General features: G+C 39.0%; 2 protein-coding genes and 1 long non-coding RNA gene across 4 annotated transcripts in view; 1 reads left to right on the top strand and 2 right to left on the bottom strand.

Annotated features, from left to right (window-relative positions):
• Nucleotides 1-3,279: 3,279 nt before the first annotated feature.
• Nucleotides 3,280-12,824, bottom strand: CAVIN4 (caveolae associated protein 4). Its single transcript, XM_032240202.1, has 2 exons — nt 11,989-12,824; nt 3,280-4,845 (listed from the first exon to the last, which is right to left on the bottom strand). The coding sequence occupies exons 1-2, from the start codon at nt 12,394-12,396 to the stop codon at nt 4,159-4,161; spliced, it is 1,095 nt and encodes a 364-aa protein (XP_032096093.1). The 5' UTR covers nt 12,397-12,824; the 3' UTR covers nt 3,280-4,158.
• Nucleotides 12,825-12,906: 82 nt separating this feature from the next.
• Nucleotides 12,907-27,329, bottom strand: part of TMEFF1 (transmembrane protein with EGF like and two follistatin like domains 1) — a 104,140-nt gene continuing 89,717 nt past the window's right edge. For both annotated transcript variants that reach the window (XM_032240200.1, XM_032240201.1), the window contains exons 9-10: nt 17,890-18,048; nt 12,907-14,025 (exon numbers count right to left, since the gene is read on the bottom strand). In XM_032240200.1, the coding sequence (XP_032096091.1) occupies nt 13,941-14,025; nt 17,890-18,048 (244 nt within the window). In that variant the 3' untranslated portion in view covers nt 12,907-13,940. The remainder of the gene's footprint in view (nt 14,026-17,889; nt 18,049-27,329) is intronic.
• Nucleotides 22,374-27,329, top strand: part of LOC116524775 — a 20,941-nt gene continuing 15,985 nt past the window's right edge. Inside the window, exons 1-2 of the long non-coding RNA XR_004257484.1 lie at nt 22,374-22,455; nt 24,496-24,499. This is a non-coding gene — a long non-coding RNA (uncharacterized LOC116524775). The remainder of the gene's footprint in view (nt 22,456-24,495; nt 24,500-27,329) is intronic.

Genomic DNA, 27,329 nt, shown 5'->3' with positions numbered 1-27,329 from the left:
GAGAGAGAGAGAGAGAGAGAGAGAGAGTAATTAATCATGCCCTTCCTCAGGGATGAAGGGACCAGGGAAAGCTAAAATTAGGAAACTGACATTCTCAGTGACCTTGAAAGGCATCTCTCAGAATGAAAGGGAAAAGCAGCGCTCCAAGACATACAGCATGGGCAAAGGCATCAAGTGGCAGAGCATTTGGGGAGGGCCTTTTGACAAAAGCAATTGATTCTAGGAAGATGCCCAAAGTAAATTCGAAGTGTGAGGACATTCTGCCACTCCAGTCTACCCTCTCAGGGATCCTTGGATGTCCTAAGAGATGCACAGTGAGTTGTGGTTACCCTAGATCTCCTAGTCACTGCTTATGAAATACACTGACAGATCCTGACCTAGGAAGGACAACTATAAATCCTGAGACAACATAACTCAGAGGTGGCCACCAGAACAACACACAAAATTTAGCATGAAGTTGTTTTTTTTTTTGTTTGTTTGTTTGTTTTTTTTAATTCACTACAGACCAGGGAATAGCATGCCCCAAATTCAAATAGAATTGAGGGTGAGACCATAATGGTCACTCTGCCTATTTGGGGATCATGATCTATAATTTTCTTAGCAGGGTTCAATAAAAGAAGCTAGAGTAAATATGTCTCAGAAGAAAAATGAGCCCAGTGATTTCATGTAATAGAACTGCACAGTTAACAATGGTTCTGTGGAATATTTTACATAACATGATCCATGCCTTTTAGCTGATGGAATCACAATGAACTATCGGTCTTGGTCTAAACCAAACCCTTTAATGTGCATAGAAGGCAAAGAATGAAATAGAAATGTTTTGTATTTTTATTTTGATTTGTATTTTTAGTTTATGGAAGCTTGAGGGCACACACACACGCACACACACACACAACAAGTATACTTTCAGCAAGCTGAATTTACTTTTTTTTTTTTTTTTTTTTTTTTTTGAGAAGGAGTCTCACTCTGTTGCCCAGACTGGAGCACAATGGCGTGATCTCGGCTCACTACAACCTCCACTCCCCAGGTTCAAGCAATTCTCCTGCCTCAGCTTCCCAAGTAGCTGGAATTACAGGCGCCCGCCAGCACGCCCAGCTAATTTTTGTCTTTTTAGTAGAGACAGGATTTCACCATGTTGGCCAGGCTGGTCTTGAACTCTTGACCTCAAGTGATCTGCCTGACTTGGCCTCCCAAAGTGCTGGGATTACAGGTATGAACTACCATGCCTGGCCTTGAATTTTCATGTATTTTGTTGTTTGCCCTGCTTCTCTAACCCATAAGCTAGAATCAGGCTATCACCCACTCAGAGGAAGGACGTGGATCATCAAGTTCAGAAGACAGACTTGCACCCCCTCCCCTATCCTGTCTATTCTGCAGAAGATCTTGAGTAGTTCCATGCCCCCTGGTGTCTATAGATGCTGCACTGTTCTGTCTCAGAGCAAGCAATATTGCTAATGGTTTCATTTGAATACATTGTTTAAAATCTGGTATGTAAAATTTCTAAAATACAGATGAGTAAGTAAAATAATCTGTCCCTGTTATCTAAAACTTTTAAAATAGGAACACTAACTAGAATATTTCTTATCTCAAATGAGATGTCTGATTTTGCAGCCCATTATTTTATATCAAGAAAATTAAGTTAAAGGGATAATAAATTATGAATGAAGAATTTCAGAATGTCCCAAATGTGGGAAGAAATGAAGAGAGACAGAAGCAATATGGAGGAGGGAAAATTATAGTACCAAGAGAGCAGTACAAGGTTACCGTAAACCTCCAGGGACATGAAACTGCTTAGTGTTTTGGGGTTGGACAAAGTCTACCATGATGAAGAGCTGACCAGGTTGTAACTCCTTCCTCATCAAAATTCAAATATAGCTATATGTGAAATGTTCCATAAAATGTCAAGTCTGGTTATATAATGAGTCAGTAAGCAAACTGACTACAAAAATTCCATGAGAGTAATATTTGCAGAAAAATATTTCCAGCCAACTGATATTTATTCTGCATAGGGGTAGAAAAAAGAAAAAGCTTGTAACTTCTTTACATTCACTATTTGCATTATTAGTAAAAATATTTATAGGACACTAAGATCAAACGTTGTAATAATGTTTTCTTAAATTCAAATTTATTATGGCTCCTAAGAAAATATGTGATTAGGCATCTAAGAGCTTTCCAAAATGTTATAAAGACATTTTAAAATTATTCATTTGAAAGTGTTATCCAATGCTGTATACACTTTAATTTTCAATATGAAAAGGTAACAAGATTAACAATTTATGATTTTATGTATTCATGCAGGTTGAAGAGGAAATGATGCTGAATCAGACTCCCAAAACCCAAACATCTGGGTAACAGAGTCAAACATTTTAAAGCCAATTTATGTATGCCTGTGTGTAGATGTGTACACTTATTCCAACTACCATAGGATTACCCAAAAACTGATCTGAAAGTGAGAAAAAAAAGTGGGACAGCTGATTGTTGTCCCAACTCTTAAAATTCAACAATTCCATCATTTCTTCTCTATTACAACACCATGCTACATGCTACATTGAAAATCCTACAAGCACAGAACCAGTATGACCATTTCTTTCTTTCCTTTTTTTGTTTTTAAGACAGAGTACTGCTCTGTCACCCAGGCTTGAATGCAGTGGCACAATCTTGGCTCACTGCAACCTCCACCTCCTGGGTACAAGCGATTCTCCTGTCTCAGCCTCCGGAGTAGCTGGGACAGGCACATGCCACCACACCCAGCTAATTTTTCTATTTTTAGTAGAGTCGGGGTTTTACCATGTTGGTCAGGTTGGTCTTGGACTTCTGACCTCAAGTGGTTCACCCGCCTCAGCCTCCCAAAGGGCTGGGATTGCTTGCATGAGCCACTGTGCCCGGCCCATTTCTTTCTTTCTGTAGCAACAATAGACATTGTTCTAATTTCTGGATTCAACAAGCTGAAGCTAACAGATAAGGGGAATCTGGGTTCCTCCCAAAGCAGCTATGATTAACTCCTATGAACATTGTTTTGGACAGTTGGGCCCTGAAGGGCACACTCAGAAAAACAAGAATATTTGAGGTCATTTCCAAACCCAATGCATCAGGGCCAACTTTAGAAAGGCCCACTTGACAACACAGCCAATTTTACGCCTCATACTGCTCAAACAAATGCAGTGCTACAGTCCACCAAAGATCTTAATTGAAAGGAAATTAGAAAGGACTTAGCCAGGGAACACTTTGAGACCCAACTAAAACCCAAGGTTTAGTTTTAGTCTGATGAAAAAGTGGTCGCCCAAACAGTTATTTATTTTTCACTCTTGAATCTGTGAAAAGTCTTCTGAAAACCAACTTTAGTTTCTGTCCAACCTAGGACCTCATCGACTGGTGCTCAGGGCTTTTTCAGAGGGTGTAATTCTTTCGATTCTGTTTTTGAGGAACTGGCGAGGCTTGTTTTCTCCGGGTGTGCTTCTTATTCCCCAGAATGTGTACCATTTCCTTTGATCTTCACAATAGTCCTCTGAGGCGGACAGCACAGCCAACCCTCTCCATTTTTACTGATGCGAATAAATAGATTACTTGCCAAGGGTTTTCTTGTAAGTAAAGCTGTGATACTAGAGCCAGATGTTCAAGTCCAGAACTTCAATTATTTAATGTGAAAGCATCAAAAAAGGGTGTGACTGCTAATTTACTAACAAATCTGTTGATCTGAACATTTGGATGATATAACCCACATGTAAGTTATTCCCCTTTGAGGCTGGCCACAATATTAATCCTAACCAGTATTTAGAGTTCACTTGCAAATGATGGCCACAAAGTTGCCCTTACCAAACATGTAACTGGCCCGCCCTAGGAAACTGTTTCTGGTGGACAAGAGAAAAGAACTAAAAAATCCACAGCTGCCATAAGAAAGAGTGACCTAAGAGAAAAGGCTGCAGGAATCACATAACCTTGGGGTGGGGCGGTGGGGGGCTGTGCGGTGGGGGGGAAGAATTCCCAAGGAAGTTACAAGGAAATGTATATAATATTTATACTACCCTCAAGATTTTAAATATAAGAAAAAAAACCATTTATGTTTTCCTACATGGCACAGAAATATAGATGACTACACACTATTCAAACTAAAACTGCATGATTAGGATATTCATATTTAGGATTATACTTAAGTCCTCTTTATGATGACTGCTTTAAATCTAACAAAAGAGATTCATCATCCTCTACTTTCACCTGAGGTTTAAAAGTAACTTTTAAAGGCTCAGGGGTGGGGATTTCCCTTCCTTCATGGGCAGGATACACCGGCCTAGCTGCCTCATGTTCTGGTTCACTGAGCTCATCAGAGTAGAGCTCACTGATGGGACCCACGGATTCGCTCCTGGCAATGATGTCCACGCCCATCTCCCTGGCACATTCCTCACCTTCTGCCACTGTTCGGTCCTTACCTTTCCTGAGGCTACGCATCTTAAAAGCTTCCTTGGAGGGAGCTGCATTAGAAATAGATTTCTTAAACCTCTCCCCTGACTGTCTCAGCCTCTCCCCTGACTGTCTCAGCCTCTCTCCTGACTGCCTTAGCCTCTCTCTCCTCTCCGGGGTCACTATTCTAGTTCTAATTCTGTTCACTTTCTTGTCAAAATTCAGCCGTGTCTTCTGCATGTTTTCTTTGGAAAATGCCTTCCTGATATTATCAATGTGCTCCTTGCCTGACTTCCTAAGCCTGGCAGATCTGCTTTCTTCAACATAATATTCTTCATCCGAGGACAGGTCTACTGGGGGATCAAAGATATCATCAACATCCTCTTCCTGATTCTCAGTGAGGTTTCTGTCTTTAACAACAGACAGAGACGTCGGACACCGAAACTTCTCCTGAAGAAGAGAGAAAAACAAAGCATATTAGTCCTTCCTTTGCACTAGAGGTCAGGTCTTCTACCTTCTGGCCATGCCTTGTAAATCGCTGCCATGGGCTGTTTATCCTCTGCCCACTCCTTAAATGTTAGCATTTCTTAGGGTTTATCTTACCTTGGCCCTTTCTTCTTCATCTCCCAGGCTCACCCTGAGCAACCTTATCCACTCCATTTTTCAGATCGAATTGTAAGCAAACTCACATGTATTTTATCTTTACTTCCCCGTCACCTAAGATGAATACGCATGTGTGAATGATAGGCAGACTGCTCCACGGTTTGAGAGATAACACAGTCACCTCAAACTTAGCAAGTCCAAAAATCAAGGCCCATTCACCATCCTCTCCAGTTCTACTTCTTTCCCTGTACCTCTCAGCACTAACACCCATCCAGGTGCCAAATAACATAGAAACTCCTGAATCATCATCCCACATATTTCCTCTCCCTCTCATTCCATATCCAACTGGTCACCAAGCTTTGTCCATAATACTGCCTAACAACTCATCTGTTCCTCCTCCTTCCTCTTTCCCTCTCCCAATGTTTGGATTGTGGCCCTTGTCATCTCAGTCCTGAACTTTTATAATGTCTCCTCATTGATCCTTCTACCTCCAGAACATCACCTAAGTACTGTCTGAGAAATATTACTAAAGCATGGCTTTGATCACATCTTTTCTCTGCTTTAAACTTTGGAAAGCTCACCAATACTCAAAGAAGAAAGTTCAAATTCTTCTGTATGATTAGAAGGCTCCTCAGCTTTAGCTAAACCCGCTTTCCCACTCTTCCAGCCCAGAAACATGCAATCCCTCTCAATTCCTCAAGCACAAGGTGTTTTCATCCCTCTATGCCTATGTATAATTGATTTCTGGTATCTTCCTTTTTTCGTAATGACGGGGTCTCACTATGTTGCTCAGGCTGGACTGGAACTCCTAGACTCAAGGAATCCTCCTGCTTCAGTCTCCCAAGTAGCTGGGACTACAGGTACATGTTACCATGCCCAGAAGTTTCTGATATCTCAAGTGCCGCTTTACCTCTTTTTGGCTTTATAAATAAAATCTTTCTTCAAGAATCAATTCAAACGTCCCCAACTTCCCCACATGGCTAACTCTATCTCAAATTTACACATACATACCTCTGTTTATAACATTTATCACAGTTTGAATTGGAGCTTTACTCAAAAATATGTGTCTCCTGGAGACCTCCAGATTCCTTAAAAGGAGAGATCATATTACATTTTATGCCCAGCATCTATCAGAGTGTCTTGCACATAGTAGGCACACTCAATAAATTATTATTGGACCAAACCAGGTATACAGCCTCCTTCAACCAAGTTATTAAGCACCACCACGAACCAATAAATTTTCTGGTTCTAGAAACTGTGAAACTTCTCTGAAGACAGAAGAGTGAAAGAGCTTATATTCTTGGAGACAGACAAACAAGTAAAATCTATATAGCATGTTAGATGGTGATACCTGCTAAGGTGAGAACGAAAGCAGGGAAGGAGTACATGCAGCAACAAAAAAGGTGCTGTTTGAACTAAGGTGGTCAGAAAGGCCTCACTCATATGGTGACACCTGAGCCTAGACCTGAAGGCTGTGTGTAGATCTGGGAAGAACAGAGAAACAGTGGGGAGGGCCATGTGATGAGAGCAGAGTGATCAAGGGGCAAGAGGGGGAGACAAAAGGGTAAGAGAGAGCAGGTGGCCCAGGTCATGCAAGGCTCTGTATCCAATGGTGAGGGCAGTGGCTTTTATTCTGAGTATAAAAGGAAGCCTTCTAAAAGGCTTGCAGGAAGCCAGGCACGGGGGCTCATGCCTGTAATCCAAGCACTTTGGAAGACCGAGATGGGAGGATCACCTGAGGTCAGGAGTTCAAGACCAGCCTGGCCAACACGGTGAAATAGTCTCTACTAAAAATACAAAAACTAGCCAGGTGTCGTGACACATACCTGTAATCCCAGCTATTCGGGAGGCTAAGGCAGAAGAATCACTTGAACCCGGGAGGTGGAGGTTGCAGTGAACTGAGATTATGCTACTGCACTCCAGTCTGGGCAACAGAGCAAGACTCCATAATTAATTAATTAATTGATTAATTAATGGCTTGCAGGAGAATAGTACCAGGATCTCACCAACATTATAAAAGGATCACTCTGCTGAAAACAGTGTGTAGGGGCAAGAAAAGAAGCAGGGAGAACAGGTGGAGAGCACTGAGGCAAGTGAGTACTGTGTAAGGGTGCTGACAGGGTGGGGGTGAGAAGCAGTCTGATTTGGAGCTGCTGTGAACGTAGGAGTCAACAAGATTTGTCACTAGATTTGGATGTGCAGTGCCAGTGTGTCAAGAATGATCCTCAAGTACATGGCCTGAGCAGATGAAGGACAGATCTGCCATTAACTAAGATAGGGGAGATGGCAGAAGGAAGAGACTGGGGGGAAGAATAGGGTCTGAACATGCTGTCTTGGAGACACCCACTAGCCATGCAAGCAGAGGCACTGAGCAGGCAGCTGAGCAGATGAGTCTGGAATTCAGAAGAGAGGGCTGGGCTAGACACCCAAATTTAGGAGTCATTGATGTAATGACGGAATTAAAGTCATGAGACCAAATGAGAGAGATCGCCAAGAAACTGAGTGAATGGGTCTATGCTCTGTTTTACTCAAAACTCCTTGGCACCAAGGTGTGTTTCAGAATTTAGAATATTTCAGACTTTGGAAATAATATGATTTATTACATAACATTCCCAGCAAGATCTTGGAAGAAACATTTCTGTGGCAAAAAAATATATATGAATATTCACACTAAGATGGGATAAAAACTATAGCCTCCTGCTAATTTAGGTCAAGTTTTTTTAACTGAATAATTTCAGGTTAACTTAGGTCTTGCTGTCAAATATGTTATAAAAAAAATATTTTTAAGAATTTTTGAATGTGAGTGTTGAACATGGATTTGGGACTGGCAAAAAGAAGAAATGAGAACAACAAAAACAAAAAAGACAAATACCAGCCAGTGAGGCAGGGGGAACTCCCAAAGTGAGTAGTAATCCCAGAAGTCAAGGAGAAAAGTTTCAAGAGGAAAGGGAGGGGCTGGGTGCAGTGGTTCATGCCTGTAATCCCAACACTTTGGGAGGCTAAGGTGGGAGGATCACTTGAGGACAAGACCAGTCCAGGCAACAAAGTGAGACCTCATCACTATGAAAATTTTAAAGTGTAGCCAGGCAAGGTGATGCACACCTGTACTTCCTGCTACTTGGAAGGCTGAAGAGGGAAGACCATTTTCCCCGAGGTTGGAGGCTGCAGTGAGCTATGATTGCACGATAGAACTCTAGCCTGGGCCACGAAGCAAGACCCTGTCTCTTAAAAGAGAGAGGGGTGGGGAGGGGAGAGGGAGGTCTAATTGTGCCAAATGGGTCAAAAAAAATAAGGATGAGAATTGGATTTGGGACATGACTCACACTGAAGACCTTGAAAGCCAGCCCAACCACAGCAGCTAGAGGAACCCAACTGACTATTTAGGGAGCATTTCTAAAACTAAACAGACGAAACTTGAAAAATTAAGAGATTTTTAACTGAACCACGAGTTAAAATTTCTAAAAGAAACTGTGCTCCCACATGAAATCCAGATTAAATCTATTCAATCAAAAAATATATAAATATATACAAAACACATTTATGCATATTCTAAAACCTATCAGCCTGATAGTCAAGAATATATCCCTGGAACCCTATTTCTTTGGATATTTATTTAAAATTAAATTCTTTGGCTATAGGATTAGAGAGTTTAGGAGCTAAAAAAAGGCAGGGGTAGGCGTCTCATAACTCTCTGATGAATCAGTTAGAAGCAGCGGAATTATTCCTCTCCTTTCCTGACACCTGCTGCAGGGAGTAGCTTCAGCAACACAATGTGGGTTGGTACGGCCTGAGAAGGTATAATTAGAAAAGGAAAGAGCCAAAAGTTAATTACTGTTAGGTAGGGGAAAAAACACAATCTTGCTGTGAAGAAATCAGATACAGCCTAACCCAGGAATCACATACCCCTCTTTAAGTACACAACAAATAATATAAAATCAGGCTTTAAAATAAAACACAACAGGGGTAGAGTCAAAAAAAAAAGTACTTGTTATGTGGATCTATTTGTTGCAACTCCAATGAGACCGAGATATCATGAACTAATGGTGAACAGACTGCTATAATAATTGAAGATTGCAGATGTTGAATTATAGTTGATTTCCAAATATAATTATGTCTTTTAATATAAAACTCCAGGTAAAAAGACCATTTTTGTAACAGAATGAATACTGTGCATCAGAGTACTGTGGGTTGGACTGAACATCAAAGTAATATAGGTAGGGGATGTGAAGGCGATCTGACTGCAATATCTGCACCTCACTGATGGCCAGGGTTGATTCAGCTGATCTGGCTGGCTAGGCTGGTGACCCTTCCTCCCACGCCATTCCATATGTGTCCCTCCTGAAGCCACACACTTGGTCAAAAAGGATGACCATCTATGATAGAGGAGGACTGGTCTTGTTGGGTCAAGGGTATACAAGTAGCTGTGCTCCCCTGCTAGAACCTCCAAACAAGCTCTCAAAGTAATTATGGCTGAATTGCTTGGTTTCAAGTTAATTTTAGTAGAAGGGCAATCTGAATATAATCACTTATACACCTTAACAATGATGACTAATTATAACTAATTTTAACTGCCAAGAATAACCATGTGACCATGTATACAGTATCCTAACATCTAATGCATCTTTGAATCAGAGTTCTATGTCCATTTATCTTTTCTCTACAAGCTCTCCCATTATAAATGATAGCAATTACTTTTTGATGAACTGCTGCTTACTCTGAACAGCTTAATTATACAGAATCTTTATGGCATTATTTCTTACAAGAAAAGAGATATGCCCTAAACTAGCACCCCTCAGCTGCTTTAAATAACTACAAGGGATCAAAGAAAGGAACAATTAGCAGTAAGTCACAGGGACTAAACAGGTGAACATAGAAACATCTTAAAGTTGAAAGAAGAGTTATGTCAATGAACAGAGTCAATGGAAACTTTTCAGAAACTTCTTTGCTCTTGCTTTTGTAAATCTTGATTGGCACTTAGTCCACTGCTTTACACAAAGGTTCTCAGCAGTGGTGAATGCCAAGTATGTTTCCTGGCCATGCGCCCATGCCAGTGGAGGGTAAGATACACCCACAATTGTGAATGTCTTCAGAAGGTGAATCAAAGAATGGATACTACATTTCCCACTATATATACCAACACTGGAACTGGCCTCTGAAAATCAGGTGACTGCTTTTTTTCAATTTTTCAATTTTTTTTTTTTTTCTTAAGACAGGGTTTCACAATCACCCAGGCAGGAGTGGAGTGGCACAATCATGGCTCACTGTAGCCTTGACCTCCCCAGGCTCAGGTTACCCTTCCACCTTAGCCTCCTGAGTAGTAGGGAACACAGGCACACAACAATACACCTGGTTAACTTCTGTAATTTTTATAGCGACTGGGTTCTGTCACATTGCCCAGACTTTGTCTTCTTTTCCCAAATTTTTAAGCCTATAGAAGGGATTCCAGGGACATGAAAGGAAAGGGAAATGATAAAGAATTTCAAATGGCAGTCTGCCCCATCTACCTTTGAAATAAGCAACTCTTCACTCTCTTCCCTATTATTTTTCCCGAATAACCCACAGGCTCTTAAAAACAGATCTGAAATACCAGTCTACCATCACAGTGTAACCTTATCAGTCAACAGAGGGCTATGGAGAATTGCCTAGTGTGTAAAGAATGCTGTGGGGAGTTATAGGCCACATCCCTCATGTTTTACAAATTATCTTCTACATAATCCAACTGTGTTCCTATTTCATTTAGTTTATATTCTTCTAGAGTTTTTTCCCTATGTACATAAATACTTGTTTTTAAAAATACAGGTGTCATTTTAAAAAATAATACTTTATATGCACCAGGGAACATCCCTGAACACATTCCTGATTTTATGCATAGAACAAATTCTTTGACATAAAATTCTGGGGCCAAAAAGTTTGTGAATTTTAAAATTTCTTAATATGTACTACCAAATTTGCCTTTTGAAAATGTTATATCAATATTTCTACCAACAAAATATGAAAGTGTTTTTTTTCCAATCCTTAAATTAACCTGTAATTATAGGTTGTAATAATTGCCAACATTTAAATAGGTGAAAGTAGAATTGTATTCTTATTTGTGTTTTGTAAACTGCCTGATAATGACAGTTTTCCATTTTTCTACTGTGAAGGAATGTTCAATTTTTTTCCTTTTAACTGTAAGTGTTTAAAAAATACACCATAGATATTATGCATTTGCCATGAATATGTTCCTATTTCCAAAAATATGAGTGCCAAGCACAGAATAATATGGGAACTTGGCTCAATACACAATACCACACACAAAAAAAAATTATATTAAATCAGTTAAGTAAAAAGATTTTGTAATCAAACATAAGGAATTATTTATGTGACTCATATATTTGTATAATATATTGTTACTATAATAACAATAAGAAAAATAAGAATAATTGCCTCAATGTTCATTGGGAAATAGCTATCATTGTGATCTGTCTGTAAAAATTCCAATATACAAATCACGTTCTGAAAAGTTTAGGGCTGTTTAGGGCTTTACAGACGCTCCACATAAGTGAAAAAAAAAAAACAAAAAAACACTGTGGAGCTACTGGTTGTCAGTTTCTTCTTTTAGAGAACAAAGAAGTGTTTTAAACTAGAGGTTTCTGAATCCTGTTTTAGTTCGAACATTTTCAAAGTCTGTGAGAGGGCAGCAAGCTAATAAGGCTAATATGCTGAAAGGGCCTTACCAATATTAACTTTCAAATGCAAGAAATAGCCTAAGCTACGAGCCGCAGTTCATATTACACGAAATGGTTGAGAAGTTCAAAATACCAAAATGATAGATAGTACTTTGGTTAACACAGCAATGGTTTTATCCTGAGATCTCTGTAATACAGAACCTCATTGTATTAATATATACAATAGTTAAGATGTGACACTGGAAACCTGTGATATGACTTTTTTGCAATTAAAAGATGCAAGAGATTATAACAAGCAAACTGAACACAAGTGCAACCTTACCTGGAATATTACCACCCGGAATTTGTTTTTCTTCATTATTTCCTCTTGCGTGACTTCAACTTTTTTAACATGAATTTGTTGCTTCTCCACCCGAGCTTTCACATCTTTAATGTGAGCACTGACTTTTCGGGTTTTCTCAAACAACTTGTTAATGATATGGCCTGTATTGCCATGTGACTGTGAAAGCTTCAACAGGTCAATCTGGACGGATTTTATGGCATTTTCCATTTCCCTGTGTCTCTCTTCTATTCTCTTCTGGCTTGCCTGCACACTGTCCACAATGGAGGCCACTTTGTCCAGCACAGTCACAATTGTAAGAGCAGCGTCTTGGTCTTCATCTTCTGTAACACTTGATAGGCGATTCTGGTGGATTTTATCAGCATTTGAAGCAGATCCATTATGTTCCATTTTATTTATTTCTCAGTGAAAGATGTCCTAACCACAATCAATTCTGGCACTTAGAGCAAAAAGTCAGCTTGATAACAGGCAACAGGGTTGTTTAAAGAGTTGGAAACCCCACCCCTGGAGAATGGTCAAGTATTTATAACTACAAATGCCATATGTGACTGTTCTGCAATCTGAACCCTTGCAAAGCACCAGGGACTGTTCCAAACATGCTTGCTGACTGACTAAGGGACTCAAATAAGACTGTGTGGGTAGAAGAGGAAAGTTTTTTTATTTTTAAAGTTCACTAAAGCCACTATGTAACTAATATTAAACCTAGAAATCAAATGATCAAAAAAGCTAACTCCAAATGTTGAGTAAAGCTTTTGCCTTTAGATCATTTCATTCAGTATTTGTAATAGCAAAGGGGAATTCTTAACTAAAATCTGCTTTTTCTACTAATTTCACATATTAAATATACTGAAACACCAATATTGAAAAATTTGGTAAATAAACACACCAAAACAGAGGCCATATAGTGAAAACATTATATTATAACATGCTTTTCCAAACAAAATATTAAAATTAATAATTTTTAACATATTCTTTAAATTCTACATGCATACTTTTGAATATCTAAACTACATGTTAAACAGCTTAATACATTCTACTCACACTTCAGATTTTAAACACCAACAATCTACGAATATTAATCTATTACTACAGGACAAATTTGGATAGAGGTCTTAGATAATTTTTAAGCTCACTCTAAGAGCACCAATCATTAACAATCATTTTTGTATTTTATTCACAAACACTGATACATTTTGTTTATTTATGTTAAAACAAATATTTTCTTTAAAAATGAATGTGTATTAAAGTAGTTTAACTGGTAGAATAGGCTTTATTCCAATCTGTTTGTTAAACAGCCTATTTTCACAATATCTAAATCTATTTTTCACTGATCTGTTCCATCATTACTAACATACTTTTTCAAATTATTAGAATTATTTTTTCAAAGGGAGGAATAACCAAATTCCCCAGTCCATATATCTTATAAGTATTTTACACCTAACACACACAGCTTTACAGTTCATGCGATAGGCAGTGTCTAAAAAATCAGTAACTAAATCTCAAAAACATTTAAATATCTATTTAAACACAGTGTCTTCTAGATTTTTTTGTAAGAAAAGTAATCTGTAAACATCTTTACCTTTAGTTCATGCTTGGTCATTTGCTGTGGTCATTGTGGAAGATGTGGATATGACTTTATAACCATTTGTGAAGTGGTCCATCTTTGTAAAAATATTACATTCCACGGGTAAATAACAAGTCTTAGAATTACCATGTGGTACAAATTTGTGAAAGCAATTTCTGTATTTAAAAACATAAAACAAAGACTACTAAACAGTCCAAAACTGTCGTAGCTGAATATTCTAAATACGAGCCAACAGTACTACACTAAAAATGTCCAAAAATAAGGCCTCTGAAATAAATATTTCCATTCTTTAAAAAAAGACATAATAAATGTACATCACATGGTCAGTGTACATATAAAAGTCATCAGTTTAAACCATTCTGGATGACGTATCTGAAGTAAAATGACCTAGGTTTTGCTTCTGTCGACGTCCTCTATTGTTTTTGGGGCATTTTCTGTTGCATCAAAAAAAAGAAAGAGAGAAAAATATTGTTTTGATGATTTTGTTTAGGATATTTCAAATGTTTCCAAAGTAATACATATTTCACACATAAAGCCACGTTGCAAGCAATTACATGAAAGGGAAATAAGATGGTATCTGTTGCCAGACAGGGTAAAGATGAACACAATTCAGACTGCTACCTCCCCTACAAAGCTGGGAGTTGAGAGGATTAGATATGTAATATAGGTACTGGCACAAGCAAAACTCATTCCCAGTGTCTATGCTACTATGTATGCATCCCTGACAGATATCCCACCCTTCCTCCGGCCTAGAACTCCCTAGTCACAGTGATTTTTTTAACATGAATTTGTTGCTTCACCATCTAGGCTTTCACATGTGAAACCCCTGACAGTAGAAAGGACTCTGGCCTATGTACTTTCCCTGAGCATTATGACAAGACAGCTCTAAAATGACAAGAGCAACTTAGATGAAGGAAGAAATCAGGAAGAAGTGTGCTTGTTAACCTCAACTATGAATACATAGAAATGTCTACTGATTTTAGACAATGACTTAAAAGAAGCTGTCCACACTCTCCTGGGGCAAACCACAGAAGCGCATAAGGAACTGTCACACTGAGGATGAGGGACATTCTGCTCTCATTTTCCACGTTTCACCACAGCAACACAAATCTCACTGTGTTGAAGCTGCTCTTGTGCCTACACACTAGATTGCAAACACAAGGTGCTGTGTATGCAATGTGGAATAAAGGGGCTGAGATGAATTCTGGGCTCTGCTAACTAACTGTGCGACCTCAATTCTCCTACATGTAAAATACTAAATTAGGAGTTGGACTAGCTTCTAAGATCTCTGCCAGCAAGAAATTTACAACCTAATGAAAAGCAAGTCTTATAACAATAAGTACTCCTCATTTTCTTCAACTTCAAAGAGTACAGCTTTGCCTTGAACTAAAAGCGTTGATGATACTTCCATTTTATTTATGATTTTCACAATTTTCCCTCACTAATCCTCATTTTAAAAGTCTGAGGCAGTTAAAGTTGGAATCATCTCCATTTCATAAATGAGAAGACTAGTTGACAGATCAAGCAACTTTCTTTCACTGTCACCAACTCACCATGACCTTGGAAAAGCTCCAATTTCCTAGAGCCATGGTTTTTAAATCTATAAAATAAAGGCGTTTAGTTAAGGTGATATTCAAGGTTTCTGCCAATCAGTCATTCTTTGAGACTGAAAACATGAAAGGAGATTTCAAGAAGAAAAGAAGAAAAGTGACTCATGCAGTCTTGATAAACAGGTCAGTGAGAACATCCTTTTAAAGAAGATTCCTCCATTGTAACAGCCACCATGGTATATGTCAACAGCTGTCCCGTAATGGACTGTGTGGGAGAGATACTTAAAAATTCAATGGAAATAAATCCAAGTACATAAATATTCTAAATCCAAGACAGCAAGACATTCTAGGGGAGGAAATACCACAGTAAAAAGACAAGCCTCAAGGAGAAATCTGTGATCAATTCAATGAGATGGCTCTTCAATCATAGAGACAGTGGGCAGTGAAGACACTGTGACACAGTTAGAAATACACCGTGATGTCTAAGTGGCTATGAGGCCAACAAGGAGGGATTTGGAGTATAAACAGAGGGTACGTACTTCAATACTACCTGCCAGGTAATTTTAATTGAGTAGTTGAGGATTACAGCACAATGAGAACAGAAGGACAGAGCTGGGTAAAAGACTGTTGTAAGAGGCCTTTCCTAGCTAGGAACTTAGACCAAGGTACTTCTTATCTCAGGGCTTCAGTTTCCCTACTTCTTTAAATGAAGGAGTTGAACTCAAAGTTGCTTCCCATTGACTCCAACATCCTTTGATCCTCTTAAAAACGGCACTATCTGGCTAGGCATGATCCCAGCACTTTGGGAGACCAAGGCAGGTGGATCACTCGAGCTTAGGAGTTAAGACCAGCCTGGGCAACATAGCCAAACCCAGTGTCTACAAAAAAAATACAAAAATTAGCCAGGCATGGTGGTGCATGCCTGTAGTCTCAGCTACTCGGGAGGCTGAGGTAAGCCCAGGCGGTGGAGGCTGCAATGATCTAAGATCGTACCATTGCACTGCAGTGAATGATAAGAGTGAGACCCTGTCTCAAATAAAGGCACTGTCTCCAGGTCTCAAACATCTTCCCTTACTTTACCTTAATTTTTCTTCTGCCTTCCAAATCATTTATTACCTCACTCCTTTTTAACTCTAATGTCTTAAATGGTCTTCCCCCTACCTTATATGTCCACTACTCCAATGAATTTTTCAGATGACTCATTAATACTCTAAAAAAATACCAAGTCCTTCTCCTACTCAAAAACCTCAAACTGCTACAAAATCAAGTTTGAACCCTGCTCCTAAGCAATGGTCATGCTGGGCAAACATCTTTCCCAAGATGACCAAGTATGGAACCTTTCAGTGGAAAGAGGAATGAATGGGAATCAATCTGAATCCAAACTCAGACAATTCCACTTACTAGCTGGATGATCACAGACAAATTACTTAACCTCTAAGCCTATATTAAATGGCTATAGCCAGTCCTGCTGTTTAATGTTTTTTCCCTATCTTCTCTGTTATCATTATTTGTTACATCATTATGTCCCTACTTTAATCTACCACCCAATTTCATATTCAGTAGTCTTGCCTAAGGGCAGATCATCTGTTCTGTGAAATAAAGCGCACTGACTTTAGTGCCTAGGTTTTATGAAAAATATCTGTTACTCGGAGAACTTTTATTATCGTTTCTAGATTTATCATTTCAGTTCCAGTTGGCTGAGACTACTGAAGGTCTGGCTTCTATCCAGACCTTGGATAGAAGGGCCATAAATCCATTATGGCCTGCCAATATCTGTAGTTGATATGCTTCAACCCTCTGCCCAGAATAATTCAGGTAAGTGGAGAGATGAAGCTTATGAGACTTCTGAACTGAACCTTAAAGAAAAAGGTAAGCAGGAAAAAAAGACATTAGACTAGGAATCACAAAGACAACACGAACTTGCTGGGTTTACTCTGACTTTTCTCAAGTCCAGTTCAGTCTGACTTACGTATTTCCACTCAGTTTAGCAAAGACCAATTTTATGCCATTGTACTCCAAATAAGTCATTTAATTTGTGGCAAATTATTTTATTTATAATACAGAATTTTAAAGCTTATTACTTATCACTGCAATCCAGAAAATGGAGTAATGCCAACACAATGATACCACAATAAAATTACCTTCAGCCTCTGATTTTTTCCTTTCTTACTACATCAACTGTGAGTAAAGTACATTCTTAGGGCATAAAATACCTCGCAGTAGTGCAGGGCATAAAAATTTTCTGCATGGCTCTTCTATACATGTGCAGATCATTCTAGAAATTCTGAGCCAGTCATGGTGGTTCACGCCTATAGTCTCAGCTACTCTGGAGGATCACTTGAGCCCAGGAGTTCGAGGCTGCTGTGAACTCTAATTGCTACTGCCCTACAGCCTGGGCGACAGAGGGAGGCCTTGTCTCTTAAAAAAAAAAAAAAAAAAAAAAGAAAGCCGCTACTAACATTATTTTCCCAGAATTCAGTGCTCAAAGACTGTATACAATTCTCAGATCCCTAAATTCCTTTATCTCATTAACTATTCTCACTCCCTCTCTGCCTGTAGCCAAGATATACCTGTAACACAGGCAATTAGTTCTTACCCATATTCTAAAGAAGGAGGATAGGGAGAGGCCACTGAAAACCTCAGGGAACTGATCATAGGATTTTTCCTAACAGATTGGTGGCCTCAAAGCATCTATAAACAAACAGCCTGCCTCTAATTTTAAGTGATATTTCTTACATCATTACCTACCTTGTTATGCACATTACAATTGCTACTATAATGGCGATCTGTACAGCTCCAATAATTGCTGCAATAAGAACATGAGTGAGCTTTTGCCTACTTGGCACTACATAGAGAATACTAAAGTCTGTCTTTTCACAGTGCTGTCCAGTGTAGCCAGATTCACATCTGAAAAGGAAAAAAATATATATTCTTATGAAAATTACAAATTTTGATACTCCCAAGTTTTTACATTAAAATATACAAAACAGTAATAAAATTTAAACAGGAATAGGAAATCAAGCATTTTCGTACCATCTGGGGGAAAAAAATGCCATTTGTATATTTCCCTACTGTCTTTTTGCCATATCTACATGGTGCTTCTTTCACCTAAGTTATATCACATTAATTTTAAAGTTGCTAAATATTATTAATATATCTCTTTTTTGTCATTGCTGCTTTTTGCTTTTGGTGTCATATCTAAGAAATTACTGCCTAATTTAAAGCCACAATGATTTACTCATTTTTTTTTCATTTTTTAAATTAAATTTACTTAAAAATTGACAAATAAAATTACATACATTTATCATGTACAACAGGGGTCCCCTACCCCTGGGTCATGACCGCTATTGGTCCATGGCCTGTCAGGAACCAGGCCACACAGCAGGAAGTGAGTGGTGGGCAAGTAAGCAAAGCTTGTCTGCATTTACAGCCACTCCCCATCACTCCCATTACCACCCAAGCTCCACCTCCTGTCAGATCAGCAGTGGCATTAGATTCTCACAGAAGCACAAACCGTATTGTGAACTGCGCACACAGGGATCCAGGTTATGTACTCCTCATGAGAATCTAATGCCTGATGATCTGTCATTGTCTCTCAGCACGCCCAGATGGGACAGTCTAACTGCAGGAAAAACAAGCTCAGAGTTCACACCGATTCTACATTATAGTGAGTCATATCATCATTTCATTATGTATTACCATGTAATAATAATAGAAATAAAATGCACAATAAATGTAATGCACTTGAATCAGCCCCAAACCATCACCCCCACCCTCAACCCCCAGTCCATGGAAAAATCTTCTTCTATGAAACTGGTCCCTGATGCCAAAAAGGCTGGGGACCGGTGATGTACAACATGATGTTTGGAAACGTATAGACGTTGTGGAATGGCTAAATCAAGCTAATTAACCTATGCATTACCTCATATAGTTACCATGTTAGTGGTGAGAATACTTAAAATCTGCTCTTTGCATTTTTTAAAAAATAGATACATATAATTTCTAAATAGAAATATAATACTCCATCCAGTAACTGTAATATAGCTAGCTTATCTATTCCCAGTTCTAAGACATGTCAGTTATTTTCAATTTTTCACAATTATAAATTAGATGTGGTAAACATCTTGGTGAATATGCACTTTTCTATATTTAGTATTATTCCTTAGGCCTAAATACCTGAAAGTTAAGACTATTGAAAAAGTAGATATAAACATTTACAGTTCTCTGAACATAGCACCAAATTATATTCAAGACACTTTTCAGTGTATAAAATATAAACTCGTAAGATGCAAGGGAAAGATGAAAATAAGTTATTAACGACAGAAACAATGTCAAGCAGTCAAGGAGGTGCTAATCTTAGAAATTATCTGAATTTCAATTAAAAGTAGATAAAAAGGCAACTGTATCAGCTGATGATAATTTGACAGGGAGAAATATTTAAGACACTTAACAGACAATTTACATTTTTAAGCTGACAGAAGTGAAATGTATAAATTACCCAGCCTTCAGTTATAATTGATTAATAAAACATTTGAAGTGTAAAAATAGTGTATGTATTAATGTCCCACAACTGATTAAAAAATAATTTGAGGCAGCTTATCATAAAGCACACACACAAAAAATAATGTGAGAGGAGGAAAACCGGAAAATCCAGGGGGGATATGAGTCTATCAATCCAGTCCCTGAGGTTCCTAGACACTTCCCAGTACATTTCACACTGGGCTCTACGCTTCCCAGCAAACAGCAACGACAACAAAAAAAAAAAAAACAAGCAGTGGGAAGATATATAGATCATGGAAGAGAATTGAGAGCCTAGAAATAAACCCATACATCTATGGCCAATTGATTTTGAGAAGGGTGCTAAGATAACTCAATGGGGAAAGAATTGTCTCTTCAACAAACAGTGTTAACTGGATATCCACATGCAAAAGGATGAAGCTAGACCTCTTCCTCATGTCATACAGAAAAATTGCCTCAAAATGGATCACAGATCTAAATGTAAGAGCTAAAACTATACAACTCTAAGGAAAAAAACATAAGATACAGTTATTATGGAAAACCGTATGGAAGTTCCTCAAAAAATTAAAAATAAAACTACCATATGATCTAGCAATCTCATTAATGGGTATACAACTAAAGGAAATAAAATCAGTATGTTGAAGAAATATCTGTACTCCTATGTTTATTGCAGCATTATTCACAATAGCTAAGATATGGATTCAATCTAAGTGTCCATTAACGAATAAATGGATAAAATAATGAGGTATATATACAAGATGGAATACTATTCAGCCATAAAAAAGAAGGAAATTCTATCATCTGCATGGATGAACCTATAGAACATTATATTAAGTGAAATAAGCCAAGCACAGAAAGACAAACACTGAGTGATCTCACTCATATGTGGAACCTAAAAAAGTTGATCTAATAGAAGCAGAGAGTTACCAGGGGCTGGGGTGGTAGGAGGTGGCTGAGGAGATGCTGGGTCAGGGGATATTAAATTTCAGTTAGAAGGCAGGAATAAGTTCAAGAGATGTGGTGTACAACATGGTGACTATAGTTAACAATGCAGTGTATTTTTGGAAAATGCTGAGGATTTTAAGTGTTCTCACCACAAAAGTGGTAACTTTGTGAGGTAATGCATATGTTAATCAGCTTGATTAGCCATTTCACAATGTATATATATTTCCAAACATGAGGTATACAATAAATATAATTTTGTCAATTTTTAAATAAATTTGATTTTATAAAAAGAATAAAACATAGGAGTAAATCTTTGTGGCCTTAGATTAGGCAATAATTTCTTAGATAATCTGACACCAAAAGCAAAAGCAACAACAACAAAAAAAAGATAAATAGCACTAAATCAAAATTAAAATCTTTTGTACTTGAGGACATTATCAAGAAAGTTGAAAAGATAACCCACAAAATGGGAAAAAAAAGTTACATATATCTGCTAAGGGACTTATATCTAGAACATACAATGAACTAATACAACTCAATAATAGCCAAAAAATAAAATAAAAGAGCAAAGGATGTATACTGACATTTCTCCAGAGAAGATATACAAATATTCTCAACATCATTTGCCATCACGGAAATAAAAATCAAAGCCACCATATATATCACTTTACACTTACTGAGATAGCCTGAGTCAAAAAGTCAGATAATTACAAGTGTTGACAAAGGAACTGTAGGGCATGTAAAATGGTCTGGCAGTTCCTCAAAATGTTAAACACTGGGTTACCATTTGGCCCAGCAATTCTACCACTAAGCTTTACCCAAGTGAAATTAAAACACGTTCACACAAAAAGTTGCAAATAATCATTCAGAGCAGCATTTTTCATAATAACCATAAAGTGTAAAGAACCTAAATTTTTCTGATGATGAGTAGATTAAAAACGTACAGTGTTATCCATACAATGGAATAGTATTCAGCCACAAAAATGAAGTACTGATATGTGTTATAACATGGACGAACCTAGAAAATATTACGCTAAGTGAAAAAAGCTAGACACAAAAGACCTTATACTATATGGTTCAATTTATATAAACTATCCAGAATAGATAAGTCTATAGAGATAGAAAATAAATTAGCAGGTGCCTAGGGCTAGGGAGCATGAGGAGATTTGGGAGTAAAAGCTAAAGGGTATGAGGCGTCCTCTTGGGGAGATGAAAATGTACTAAAATTGATTGTAGTGACAGTTGTACAACTCTGTGCATATACTAAACACCAATGGATTGGGAAGAAAGGAAGAAAGGAAAGGAGGAGAGGGGAAGGGAGGGGAGGGGAGGGAGTAGGACAGTTGCCACAAAATACAATCTACGTAAAATAAAATCAAACAAGTTGTTCAAAAGAGGCACAGTTATTACTGTTATGAAACTTAAGGGAACTTTATCTCATTGGTCCTCATTTAAAGAGGGCACCTTCTAACATAAAGAACATTATCCTCAGCAACACAGCTGCAGTAAACTCAATGATATAATGGAATTTCATGGGATTTTTAAAATAATGTCCTTCATGGTATGCTAATGGCCAATAGTCAAAGCTCAGTAAAATAAAAACAGTTCCATTGGGAGCTGTAACAATGTCCTAGATATGCAGCTCTCTAATGGTTTGGCCTAAGCCAAAGATTAAAATCAGAGAATCAAAAAGAATGTATAGGCCATGTATCATTCCTGCAGTTGTCCCTGGATGTTATTTTCTCCAACTGACTTTTGGTTATACTATGTGATATGGTTTGGCTGTGCCCCATCCAAATCCCACCTTGAATGGTAGCTCCCACAATTGCCACGTGTCGTGGGAGGAACCTGGTGGGGATTATGGGGGTGGGTCTTTCCTGTACTGTTCTCATGATAGTAAATGAGTCTCACAAGATCTGATGGTTTTAAAAACGGGAGTTTCCCAGCACAAGCTCTCTCTTTGCCGGATGTCGTCCACGTTAAGACGCGACTTGCTCCTCCTTGCTTTCCGCTATGATTGTGAGGCCTCCCCAGCCACGTCAAACTGTGAGTCCAGTTAAACCCTTTCTTTTGTAAATTGCCCAGTCTCAGGTATGTCTTTATCAGCAGTGTGGAAACACTCTCCCAATACCTAGAGTACTAATTTCTAGGTTATTTGTTTTTATTGTTACTGCTTAAAGGCAGATCCAGGGGTTCAGTCCTCTACCTTCTACTTTCATCCCACACACCTTCCACAGGCAATCCTATTCACTCCCACTGTCTTATGTGTGAATTCATTCACACATCCATTTACCACAATTATTGAGCACCTGCTATGTGCCACCTATTGTAGCGAGCATTTGGGATGTATCGGTGAACAGAACAGATAAAGATCCCTGGCCTGCTTACCAGCTACTGGGAGAAGAGTGTCAGTAAACAAAGTAAGTGAATTAAATGGTTATGTTAGAAGGTGATATGTACTACAGGGGATGTAGGGTGTGGGGTGTTAAGGGAAACTGCAAACACCCAGGTAGCCAGGAAAATTAAAGGAAGGGAGGGTTGCAATTTTAAATAAGGCACGCCAGGTAGGTTATTTAAGAAAGTAACCTGTGAGTAAAGACTTGAAGGAGGTGAGGAGTCTGCTCTGCAGACAACAGGAGGACAGTATATCAGGCAAAGGAAGAGCCAGTGCAAGTTCCCTAAGGTGGGAGCATCCATGCATGCATGGCATGCCCAAGAACAGCAGGTGTGGCTGGAGAGGAGGGGATGAGGGGGAGGTAAGCAAGACAGAGAGGTGAAGAGACAAACTGCATAGGGTCTTCTGCACTTAGTGAGATGAAGGAACCGCCAGAAGGGTTTCAGCAGAGGAATGATATGAACTGACTTTTATTTTAAAAGGCTCACTCTGTACTTTGGGAGGTGAGGCAGGTGGATCATCTGAGGTTAGGAGTTCAAGACCAGCCTGGGAAACATGATGAAACCATCTCTACAAAAAATGCAAAAATCTGCCTGGCCAATGTGGTGAAACCCCATCTCTACTAAAGGTGGTGCATGCCTGTAACCCCAGCTACTCGGAAGGCTGAAGCACAAGAACTGCTTGAACCCAAGGGGCAGAGGCTGCAGTGAGCTGAGATCACACCACTGTACTCCAGCCTGGCAACAGAGCGAGACCCTGTCTCAGGAAAACAGGCAGAAGGCTCACTCTGTCTGCTGTTTTGATTATGGACTGCAGAAAACAATCACAGAGGCTATTGCAAAAATCCCAGGGAGATGTTGGCCTGCACTAGGAATAGCACTGACAATGGAGAGAAGTAATCAAATTCTGGAGACATTCTGAAACAGAATTCCCAGCTGACTGGATAAGAAAGAGAAGTCAAAGATATATCAGAGGGGTGTTTTGTCTGAGCAACTGAAAAGATGAAGTTGGAATCAGCTGAGATGAAAAAGGTGGCAGGTAAAGCAGGTTTAGGGAGGGAGAGCAGATCAGGAGATCGGCTTTAGTCCTATTGAGATCGAGGTGTCAGACATCCATGTGGAAATGTAAAGGAGGCATATGGATCTACAAGTTTCAAATTCAGGAGAGAAGTCTGGGATTTATGTAAATTAGGAGGAATTATTAGCATATGTCATGGAAAGCCCTGAGACTGGACAGAATCTCTAAGGGAAGAGGACTAAGACTGAACCCTGATACACAACTACTGAGGGGTCAGGGAGCAAAGTGGGAAGCAGCCAAGAAAACTGGAATGTCCAGCAAGGTAGGAAAAAACAAGAGACAGTATAATTCTTGACACCAAGTGAAGAATGCATATCACACAGGAGGGGGTGATCTACTGTGTCAAATGCTACTGATTATTCAAAAGTAATTTCACAGTAAGTACTGACCATTGAATTTAGAAATGAGAACAGTGTCAGTGAAGTGTTAGGGACAAAAGCTTGTTGGGGTGAGTTCAAAAGAAATGGGAAGTGAGGAACTGGAAATAGACTTTAGACAACTCTTTCAAGTTCTGTGAAGGAAAGGAAAGAAACAGGACTGTAGCTGGTGGGAATGAGAATGAGTTTTTTCCGAGATAGAAGAAATAAAAGTTTATCAATTTATATGAGATATACTGACATCAAGTTCTATGATACGGAGAAAAAGGGAGAGGATTGCTGGTAGATGATAGTGAAAGGGTGTGAAAGTTCTCCTCATATTGTTCCATTTTCTCCGTGAACTTGGAAAGAAGATCAATAACCAAGAGTGAGGATGAGAAAGGAGGTACTGCCAATCTGAGGAGAGAGGAGAAGGTACAAAGTAATCCTATAGGAGAGGAGGAGAATGGATAAACTGCAGCTGTAGAATGACTGCCCTGGCAGAACAAAGGGCCCACCTTGAGACCTATAGGTATGTCAGTGAGAGAAGTTAATCTGGTGGTGTGCCTCTCACCAACAGCGATGTGAAGCTGCATGTACAGGTATGCAGCGTGTGGAGAGCTGGGATGAACCAGGACTACGGTTTTGTCAAGTGAGTGTGATGAAGCAACAGAGAAATGAGGGATTCAAATAAAAGGGAACTATAATGATTGGCCATGGAATTTATGCTAATGAGGGGAAAAGAATATCCAGGGAGTGAGGGACACTGAAAAGGTGAAAGGATCAATAAAACTGAAGGGCTAGTGGGATAGAATAGCTAGGTAGAAACTAGAATGGATATGCTACAGAGGGAATGATTCTCAAATGTATGTCTTCAACTACATCTCTCTCATCAGTTCCAAAACCAAACTATATCCAGAGCAGCCCACTAGATATCTGTAAGCAGATATCCCACAGGCATCTTAGACCAAGCACATCAATCTGAACATATCATTTCCCCCAAAACCTTTTCCCTCTTTCCAATGCATTTCCCACTCAATCTTGCCTTAGCCAGAAACCCAGGAGATTCTCCTGACTCTTCATCCAACTAACCTCTACCAACCCTCACGTTCTCATGCTCATATCCAACCGAACGGGTCAGTCACCAACATTTGTGAGTTCAACCACCTAATGATCTCTCTGCAATCCATTTACTTTCTCAACCTCTCAACAATTCCTTTATACTTAACTCAGGCCCTTCCTTCTTATTAAGTCTTCTAAATTTTCTAATCTACGTTCCACAGTGTCACCAGAGTGGTCTTCAGATTTATCACTTCATTGCTACTTAAAATCTTCTAATGGTATCTTACTGCCTTTAAAATAAAAGCCAAGCTCCTGGGATGGCCCAAACGTTCCTGTGAGACCTGATCCTTCCTCCAACAATGTCCTCCACCCATCTTCAGACTGAAGTGCCTTTTCTGAAGTCCCAAATCACCTCATGTATACCTGTGTATGACAGCATTGTTCATATTATAATTACTTGTCAGTCTCTTCCACCAGACTATATGCTTTTTAAAGGCAAGATCCTGGATTTCTATCATATTTGAATTTGATACCCCGATATCAGAGAGATTTTGGCATTAATAAGTCAATCAATCAATCAATCAAAAAACAGGTGGGATGCAGTGGCACCTGAGGTCAGGAGTTCAAGACTAGTGTGACCTACATGGCAAAACCCTGTCTCTACCAAAAATACAAAAATTAGCTAGGCCTGGTAGTACATGCCTGTAATGCAAGCTACTAGGGAGGCTGAGGCAGGAGAATCTCTTGAACCTGGGAGGTGGAGGTTGCAGTGAGCCGAGATTGCGCCACTGCACTCCAGCCTGGGCAACAGAGCAAGACTCCATCTCAAAAAAAAAAAAAAAAAAAAATCAATGGTGCCATAATGCTAGAAGATTTTAACCTAATAATAGGACTGTGGCTAAAAGCTGTTTATTCTTGCCTGTTTACTGCTATGCACACACACCTCCCTACTAGCAGAAGTGCAAATGATGTCATGGCCTGATTCCTACAAATACTGTGCAGACTCAGACAAAAGAAAAAGATCAGCTGCTTTTAAGGCATAATAGTTGTGTAGAAAAGGGATTCTTTAGCATTTAAGATACTCCTCTGGTATGAAGAAAAGGAAAAAATGTATCGTCATTACATGTCATTCAAAAATATTTACTGAGTACCTAGTGGGCTAGGTCCTACACTAGGCACAGGGAAAAGAGTAGTGGTTAACAAAACAAAGAGTCCCTGACTAATGGGCTTACAGTCTAATAATATCAACTGCTATTCACTAAGCAGATATATATACCAGGTATTAGGCAAGCACTTTACACATATTATCGTGCTTAATTTTAACAACATATGAGATAGATATTATTACTATTCTACTTTAAGAACGTAGAAAATTTGAGGCTTAGATATTTTATGTAACTTCCAAAGAACACACAGCCAATAACTGGCCAAGTCAGTGTATCCAAATCCAAAGCCTTTAACCTGTATACCATTCAATCCTCTTACTTTCAATTAGTAAAATACAAGAAAATGACCTGGTATCACATCATTATCAGAACATGATCCTCTCTCTCATCCTTCATTTAAGAATCTTGAAAGATGCACCATCCTAAGAGAACCAGATCCAAACTTCTATCAAGATATAAATGCCACTCTGGGACAAACATGAAAAGCCAACTGTAAGATTTGGTATTAAAACTGGCCTGGGCCGGGCGCGGTGGCTCAAGCCTGTAATCCCAGCACTGTGGGAGGCCGAGGCGGGTGGATCACGAGGTCAAGAGATCGAGACCATCCTGGTCAACATGGTGAAACCCCGTCTCTACTAAAAATACAAAAAATTAGCTGGGCATGGTGGC

Source organism: Sapajus apella, unplaced genomic scaffold, assembly GCF_009761245.1.
Source record: "Sapajus apella isolate SASKATOON/1434 unplaced genomic scaffold, GSC_monkey_1.0 scaffold46, whole genome shotgun sequence".
Lineage (NCBI taxonomy): Eukaryota > Metazoa > Chordata > Mammalia > Primates > Cebidae > Sapajus > Sapajus apella.
The sequence above is the reverse complement of the archived record's forward strand: the minus strand, read 5'-3'. Positions and strand labels throughout refer to the sequence as shown.